This window comes from Armigeres subalbatus, chromosome 1 (genome assembly GCF_024139115.2).
Source record: "Armigeres subalbatus isolate Guangzhou_Male chromosome 1, GZ_Asu_2, whole genome shotgun sequence".
NCBI classification, from domain to species: domain Eukaryota; kingdom Metazoa; phylum Arthropoda; class Insecta; order Diptera; family Culicidae; genus Armigeres; species Armigeres subalbatus.
Window position 1 is genome coordinate 107,084,994 of NC_085139.1, and position 9,561 is coordinate 107,094,554.

The following is a 9,561-nucleotide window of genomic DNA, read 5'->3' on the forward strand; positions in this document are numbered from 1 at the left end:
ACATTTAAGGGCAGTATAAAGGTACATTACCATTTGTTGTGACCTAATCGAATCGGCATGCAATGTTTTGAGACGAGAATTATGATTATTAGCTTTCTAAATTTTCCCTTCACTTAAGTGTACAAGAAATCAAAATTATCATTTTGAAATTGTTCCAAACGAATGGTAAAGCCGTAAGGGAAACCTCGAGCTCAAATATTGCACGCCCAATCGGTGCTTTTCCAAATGTGATAATTCAACCGATGATCATTCATAGATTGCGTTGAAGCGATTAAAATCCCCCCCGACCAGGCTCGGTACTAACGTTGGCTAGACTTGCGATGAGGAAATGCTCTTAAACGTGTGAACAAATCGCAAACAGAGAAAGAGAGAGAGACGGTATAGGAGGGGCTTAACGCAGACACATGCAATCAAATTATGCTCGGGAAGCGACTTTCCTGCCAACGAAAGTGGAAAATGCTCTCCTCTGCGGCATCTGTGGGAGGAAAATCCGGCGACAAGTTTCTGCTCGTAGGGATCTGCACGCTTAAAATTCGCAACGCTATGTGATGTCATCTGATTTTAACGGAGTCGAAAGTATAAATACACAATACAAATTGCTTAAGTCTAAATTTAAAAACTAAAAAAAAGTGTTTTCCCTATATTTTATCACTTACCAATTTATCGCCACGCGATTTTGAAAACCCATATCCCGGTTTTAAGTGGATGTATACTGCAAGTAAGCATGCGGTGTGATAATTTTACATTTTTTTTACTTCTTTTGCTGTTCAAACAGAGATTTGCCACTCAAATCATTTTCTGTATTACGTGGATATTACGTTCAATTAAACATCGTTGTATAGTAAAAAATGAGACAATATTCTCCGATGTTCACCTCAAATATACATATGCATACTACTTTAATTAATTATGAAGATAGATCAAAACCATCTGTCGAAACAAAAACAATCTAAATAGTGAAAACTATTAAATGAGATTCGTTCAAAAAATGTCCGTACCTATGATGAGTCTCGTTTGACGCATTTCAAGCGTGCACGAAGGACAACAAAGGGAGCATTTTATGAGGGAAACTGTGTGGGTGGGTGGATGGAAACGCCGACAAACATGGTAATTGTATAACAATAACAATCCACACTAGGCATTATAACAATAAAGGAATTACGTTCAGTGGTGAATAAAATTCCGCATTGTTCTTGATTTCCGGCGAACGGTTTTACACTCGAGTGGAGAAATGAGTTGAAGCGATATTTGGGATTTGTCTACCGAGATGTTTCGGGGTTCGTCGTTGCACTTGCATGAATGGGATGAAAAAAACGGATTGCGATATAACGTTATTCGCAATCACCAATATGAATGCTTGTGAACTGATTTGAAATTTTGGATGATTATAACGATTCGGGTAGGTAAAAAAGGTTATTGTTCGCTGCAATGATTAGAGGCAAAACATAATAAGCTTTCACAATTTCGTGACGACAATTTTACGCAATTTCCCATTTTTGTATTTGTAGTTTGAGATTTACATAGTAATATCGGTAGTTACTAAAGATTAGACCAACAAGATTGTCACAGCAGGTCACAGCATTCCATTGAATAAAGTCACTTTCGTGAACCAAAATAATTATTATGCAAAGAAATAGGTAGCACTCCCGCACAGCAAGGATATTCGAGAAATGTTACTGTCTTCCAAGCAATCGGCTATATCAAGGATAACACTGCACGTTCTTTAGAAGAAGGTTGTGATCGTCATAAGACAGAGAGCACGATGGGGTACGTGACCCACCAAATAGAATATTTCCCTGAATATTAATTATATCCGCCAAAATTGTTCTGAAAAAATCCCTAGGATTTTGATTTATTCTGAAGAAATTTACAAAGGATTGCTTGGAGTTATTTTCGAAAGAATTTATGGAGAAATCTAGGCATTTCTTTAGAAATTTCAAAAGGTATTTCTCCGGTAATTCTGATGGAAATGCAAAAAAAACACCTTAACTGGTTTCTTCGCAAATTCCATTGCAAAATCTATCCAAAAATATTTCAGGCTTTCATTTAGAGATATCTTCGAGAAGCCATACTGAAATTTCTCCAGGGGTTTCTTAAAAAAATTCGTCTGAAAATCTTTTAGAAATTCTTTCCACTTCAGGAATTCCCTCCATAGATAATTTAGAATATTACGCCATTAATTCTTTTTGACATTTCTTCTGGGATTTCTCCGGAGAATCCTCTAAAAAGGCCTTCGTAAATTCATCCAGAAATTCCTTTGGAACTTCCTTTTCCTTTTAGTAGAACGATACAAAAATCCTGCAGGAATTATTCCGGAAATTTTGTTGGTAGATTTTTTTTTGGAAACTTATTAAAGAATCAAATAAATAATATAGTTTAGTTACAAGATAAAGATTGTCGCTGCGGTTCCCTTTTTTCTGCTGTCCGAAACATGTTGGGTACCGAACTGTCAAATCATATGTATTTTCCTTCATTGACATTTAGCACCCTATCCTCGCCAATAGGGATCCTATACTAAGAGATGGGAGAATACTTTTCCAGACGATTTAGCATCGCTGTTACTTTCGTAATCAAACGCTGCCAGAACTTGCCGCGGCGCGAAATGTTGGAGCTCGAAGCCATTCGCAGCATATACTTCCAATATTGTAGATCCAGTTAAAACCGAACTGAGCTCTCGCGAAGCTCGCATTTCCTCCCATTTCCGGATGTCGCAACTGCATTGCGAGTAGTGCGCATTATGGCGCACGACTACGGCCTAAATGCGCACTACTCGCGATGCAGTTGCGACATCCGGAAATGGGAAAAATACGATTTTCGCGAGAGCTCAGTTCGGTTTTCAACTGGATCTACTATATAGACTTCCATATCGTTACACTTGTAGATCACCCAAAACTACCCGCCATCAAAAATGTTCGGTAATGACGGACGCCGCGGTACGACCTAGAGCGACTGAAGGAACCTGGTGTCGCCACTGCATATGCGCAGCATCTCTGATGGACTGTTGGAAAACAGTTGAAGTAGCAATTAACGACGCAGCGGAGAGCAACGTTGGATGTGCGGGATGAAGTCGACAGAACGATTGATTCGAAGAAGAGTCCAAACAGTATCTGGAGAAGGATGCAGCGCGGGGTGTCGCCCTGCAGCAAGGCACCCGGCAGAACGTGCAACGCTATAGAAGTAAGCAGAGACAGCAGAACCGTCTTTTTAAGAAGAAACGCCACATGGAAGAAGCGGGGTGCGAGGAGATAAAATAGCTGTGTCGTTCTCAAGGAACACGCAAGTTTTATTAGAAGCTCAGCGCATCCCGCGTAGGCTTGGGAGCATCTTGACGGACGAACGTGTGGTGATCGAAAAGTGGAAGCAGCACTACGAGGAACACTTAAATGGCGCTGAGAGTACAGGCAGTGAAAATCAAGGCAGCGGAGGAGATGCCTACGTCACTTCAGCGGACAATGGAAGCCATCCCGCCTCCATCTTGAGGAAAGTTAAGGATGCCATCCAACAGCTAAAGACCAATAAAGCATCTGATAAAGATGGTATCGATGCTGAGCTCATCAAGATGGGGTCGGAACAGCTGACCACTTGCCTGCACAAACTAATAGTCAGAATCTGGGAAACTGAACAGCTACCGGTAAGTGGAAGGAATGGTCTGCCCCATCTACAAGAAAGGCGAGCGACCACCAGCTTTAATGCCGCCTACAAAAGGTTACCCCAGATCATATTACGTCGTCTGTCACCATTAGATAATGAGTTTGTGGGAAGTTATCAAGCCGGCTTCGTTGCCGCTCGACAACGGACCAGATCTTTACTGTAAGGCGAATCCTTTAAAAAAAATGCCGTGAATGCCAGGTCCCAACGCACCATCTGTTCATTGATTTCAAGGCGGTATACGACAGTATAGACGGCGTAGAGCTATGTAAAATTATGGACGAGAACAGCTTCCCTGGGACTGATCAAAGCAACGGTGGTTTTGCGCACCAAACTATGTAAAGATTTCGGGCGAACACTCCAGTTCGTTCGAATTGCGCAACGGATTAATTTAGTTATTTATTGAATCATCTTCGATGGTATCGTACAGACTAGAATTAAAACAGTTAAAACTAGTTTTAAAACAATGCTTAGAAATATTAAAATCAAACATATCACACACAACGTTGAAATTTCTCAAACAGGAACTTAAAGGGCTGTTATACCCATAATTTGTTAAGTGCATTGGGACAGCGATGAGTGAAGCGTGCCGTAACCTACGACTAGGAGCGATGTGTTGGGTCTCCGAGAGAAGATCCCAGCAATCTTTGCATCCTTTGAGAATGTCGTGGACCAATAATCTTTTTAGTTTCAACCGTCTTCTTGACGAAAGTTCAAGATCCACCAGCTTGTAATTACTGGTAAATATACCTCGAGCATCACAGAGACTCCCTGAATCAAACGGCCTCAGGGTCGGCACGCTCACCTCAAGAAACTCGCGGACAGGTAATTCTCGCACTCCAAATAGGAAAACCACAGTATTTTAACAGGACACACTTTATTCGGCTTCTCTTTTCTAACCTCTTTCCCTTCTAATCTCTCCTTCCCACTTCCTTATTCGCTAATCTAACCTTACTTCGGGGCCCCTACTTCCTTCCACAGTTCCACCACACCTTCCCTTCCTTTCCTGCTTCCTGTTCTTCAATGGCGGCTAATCCAGGAACGCCGGCGACTAGCGATGGCGTCCCACTGTCTTTCGGGGTGGCTTGGGCGTCCGTTGTAGTTTCCGGGACGGAGACGCGCACTCTCGACCTGCCAATATGGTGACGGATTGGCCTTCGGCGGATACGATGCCGGTATTGGTCGAGGACGGTACACCACGCTTTCTTCGGGACTCTAAACGGCGGCCTTCTGGTTTTTGTCCAAAAAACTGCGTGCTTCTGATGTCCACGGCACCGACTTCTATTCCACTGTCCACTTTCTCTTTCACTATGTAACACTTTCGAAATGCTAGCTCCTAGTTTTCCAACTTAAACTATCTTGGTCGACGACTTTTTTGTAATACCATGCATTGAGGTCTATGACCTCGTCCCTCGGGCAGTGACCTCATTTCCAACCAAATGGCCACATTACGCCACCCCTTCATGGCCGTCCAAAGGGCTTTTCCTTGGTCCTCTGGTGGTGGGACACTGTACTTCAGTGGGTGGTTGGCTGCGTAGGGTGGTGGTAGAGCTCAATTTAAGGTCTAGCCTACTACAGGGAGCTGACTGGGAAAAACCTACACTGAGACACGAGTATTACCTGCATTTACAACATTTATTCCACGGAATACACTACACTAAACACGGATTTCTCGGTAACACTCTCGACATAACCTAACCAACACTTACAAGCTGACAGCGAGCAGGATAGTCTGGTAAATTTGCAGGGTCATTCCACGGTCAGTGTCGAAGTGCAAAACGGATGAATGATTTTGAATACGATCAATACGAATGACATGCGAAGTGTGGTAAGGATCCCAAACAAGGGCAGCATACTTAAGAATGCTATATATGTCTGTCATATATGTCTGTAAACTGCGATGCATTACGACGAATGAATCCGAGAACTGCCCAAGCTTTAGCAGTAATTATGCAAATATGCTCATTGAAACGCAGTCGACTCCCAAGTCTCGGATTGAAGCGACACGGTCCAGTTCCATTCCATCGATGGTATAGGCGAAGGTAGTTGAAGATAGGAATCGGCAGAGAGTGATCGCCTTGCCATTCTTGATGTTAACGCACATCCCATTCTCATCGCACCAACGCAAAAGGTCATCAATGTCCGTCCGCAGAGCAACGCTTTCTAGTAATGATTTGATCATTCTGAAGATTTTGAGATCGTCGGCAAACAGTAGTTTTGCGGATGAGATTCGAAGGCTTAGGCCCCTTATGTAGAGAACGAAAATTAAAGGCCCTAGCACACTGCCTTGCGGAACACCCGAAGGAATTTTGAAGGCCTCGGATCGGGAAGAGTTTGTTTCATCGTAAGCAGTCAAATAAGACAAAATCCACTCCGCTATCCAGTCTGGAAAGCCCATGTGTCGCAACTTATTCACGGCCTGATCTTGTGATATGCAGTCGAACGCTTTCGAGAAGTCGAAATAAATCGAATCCACCTGATTTCGCCGTTCGATTTCACGGAACAGCACGTTAGAGTAACATAACAGGTTGGTCGTAGTAGAGCAACGTGGAACGAAACCATGCTGGTGTTCCGATATTACATTTTTAGTTGCTGATAATATTGTCGCGTTTATCTTTTTCTAGAATGCTGCGGCGGTCTTACACGCGCAGGCTCGACTGCGAAGGTAAACGCCAAGATAGCCGCCGTGTTAAAAGATAGGCAGATTTTTCCCGCTCAAGGTCCCTTCACCTGTCTCAAACACAGGGCCGGGACGGCAGATGATCGCTGACTGGAGTGGCTTGACTGTGTTGAGCGGATAAGGACCTTCCACAAGGCTAGAGGCAAGTGTGCGTCCCGGTGTCCGATCGAAGAGATTTACAGCTGGATGAAGTATTGATCCGTGTCGGCTGGAATCCGGAACCTAAGGGCCCATTCACAAATTACAAGACAAGGTGATGGACTTTCGTGCCTATTGTTCAACATTGCGCTAGAAGGTGCCATGTGGAGAGCCGGGTGTAACATCCGGGGTACGATTTTCAACAGGTCCAATCAATTTATTGGTTTTGCGGACGACATGGACATTTTCGGCCGAACATTTGCAAAGGTGGCAGAGCTGTACACCCGCCTGAAACGTGAAGCACTAAAAGTTGGACTGGTGGTGAATGCATCGAAAACAAAGTACATGTTAATGGGTGGAACCGAGCGCTACTGGGCCCGCTTTGGAAGCCTCAGTGTTACGATAGACGGGGATACCTCCGAGGTGGTGTTACAGTTAGCGCAATGAAAACACATTTGCGGGATTTGACTGATGGACAAAAATCTTATAAGGAAACCTCGTCACATCTCGCAATGGGTAACACATTGGACGTTTCTCTCGGGGCACAGAGAGATCGTCAGTCATTTAATTTGTTGAGTGTGTGTAAACTGTTTATATTTGTATGTTTGTAAAATAATTTTATTGTAATATAGCTGGCGACGTAAAATTTGTAACTCAGGTGTTGAGGACAAGATTCTTATAAGACACTTACCTAGATGTAAGTTAAGTAATTTTGAGTTCTGTCATCATGTATGGTTTTCCTGTTTTCTGGCATCTATGAGTGATGTGTCAGGAACTAATTTTCGTTTACCGTTTTTGTTATCGTTACCGCACCGATTGCAATTCTCGAAGTTCTATCATTGTATGGATTGATTTGTGTGAGATTGCGTAATTTAAGTTAGATTTGGAAGTAATCGTCCTCCTCAGCACCTTTCCTCCAATCAAATTGACGAAATTTTTGTGGATGCTTCCAGACCATCCACAAAAATTTCGATCCCGTTGGTTGAAGGTTGTGTTGATGATGATGATGATGTTACGGTTTATTTTATCTTACCTGTAAGTGACAAATGTTTGAATGGAATTGTGTTCGTACCATTTCTTAATGTGTTTAAGCCTGAACATAGGAAATTAAAATTATTAATAAACAAAGTTCCCAGACACAGACTTTATATTGCTGGTGCAGTGGTGCCACATGGCACAGATTAATTAGAGGTGCCCAAATAGGATCTGAATCCTACACCAAATATAGCTATGTATACAACGGCTTGGCTGTTGTAGACTAAATGCAAAACGCAATGAAAACACATTTGCGGGATTTGAATGATAGACAAAAAACCTTTAATGAAACCTCGTCATATCTCGCAATGGGCAACATGTTGGACGTTTCTCTCGGGCACAGAGAGATCGTCAGTTATTTTAATTTGTTGAACGTGTTGTTAAGTGTTTGTTTTTAATGTTTGTAAAAATGATTTTATTGTAATAGTGGTCGATGAATTCATCTACCTTGGATCCTTGGACGATTGATAATAATGTTAGTCGTCGAATACGAAGGCGATTCATCTGTAAAAGTCAAGAAAACGGTTTGTGGCGGCGAAGGATGACCTACGAGCTCGCCTAATTCTACGGTAATGGTTGCTAAAGCTGGAAGGTTACGATGGGCAGGGCATGTTGCAAGAATGATAGACAGCAACCCTGCAAAGATAACTGAAATAAAAACAATACGACAATGCTGGATCCCATCATGGGGCTCTTATGCTGAGTTTGCAATATGATTATATAATACATACGATCATAATGATGCCTGACTCCTGTTCCGCTTTATATAAACTTTAATGGTGGATTTAAAATTTGCGCGTATTTTTTTTTTTGAATACGCAAAACATGCTATCTATCCTCATGGGTACTTAGATTTGGGTTCTTTCACAGATTACGTAACGCTAAATTTGATAATTTGAACCCCAACCCTTCGCATCGTAACACTTTTTGTATGGAAGGTTAATTTTTTTTGTATGGATCGTAACGCTCGGCCTGGCCCCCTCCCTCCCCCTACAGCGTTACGTAATTTTAGAAAGGCCCCTTACTTGCTTACTCAAACGCTTTCACAGTAAAATCCATTGATCGAACGTCTGGTCTTGTTCCCATAGTAGTATTAAGATACCAAAAGCATTACTGTCCATCAGCGAAACCAAATTCTTGACCCGTGTCCGTGAAATGATAAAACGTGATAAAAGCATTTCTATACCATAAATAAACGGCAAATTATGTTATCTGGCTGCTCTTAACTCATTGCTAAGGAAACGGTCAAGCATTCAATAAAATGTTCGCCCACAATCTATGCGACCCCACCTGGAAAGAAAGAAAAACAGCTCATCATAATAACTATTATCATGATCATCACGATAACAAACGATGTTTGAATGAGGATTATAACATTCCGTATCTGCTTGGTTTCGCAGTGGCACGACGGAGAAAGAAAGAAGGACGACCCCGTCGTCAACGGACCACCTTCAGCAGCGAGCAAACGCTCCGACTGGAAGTTGAATTTCACCGAAACGAATACATCTCTCGGGGACGGCGTTTTGAACTGGCGGAAGTTTTAAAACTATCGGAAACGCAAATCAAAATATGGTTCCAGAACAGACGGGCGAAAGACAAACGCATCGAGAAAGCGCAAATCGATCAACAGTACAGGTGAAATTGAAAACTTTTAGCCAATTTTGTAATTTTATTGACGTATTTAAATCGTTGCAGGGCATTCGCAGCAGTGAATGGTCTTTTCTCACCCATCAATTCACAATATCCGCAAGTGCTTGGAACCAGTCTGTCCACCGGGGCACCGACATTACCCAGCTTCTATGACCACTTTAGTGCTTCGCCCCGAGATAATCAAAATATAAGTAAATAATGTAAACTAAAATATTATTTTCATTTATCTACTGTGAACTCCCCTTACCTGCCATATTTCTATGGCATCGTCGATGGAGCATTCGATCCATTTGTTAGGCCTCCATGTTTATCGTAATCTCTGCTGAGTTCTGATTAGGGTGTTTAAAATTAGTATGGGAAAAACTTTTTTTTAAATTTTTTTGATGGGCCTTATTCGGTTCTATTTGATG

At 42.2% G+C, this 9,561-nt stretch overlaps 1 protein-coding gene across 1 annotated transcript in view; it reads left to right on the forward strand.

The window, feature by feature from the left end:
• LOC134206401 (homeobox protein rough-like) overlaps window positions 1–9,350 on the forward strand; it is a 28,511-nt gene extending 19,161 nt beyond the window's left edge. Inside the window, exons 2-3 of the mRNA XM_062682117.1 lie at window positions 8,902–9,136; window positions 9,197–9,350. Coding sequence (XP_062538101.1) covers window positions 8,902–9,136; window positions 9,197–9,350 — 389 coding nt within the window. The remainder of the gene's footprint in view (window positions 1–8,901; window positions 9,137–9,196) is intronic.
• The last annotated feature ends 211 nt before the right edge of the window (window positions 9,351–9,561 follow it).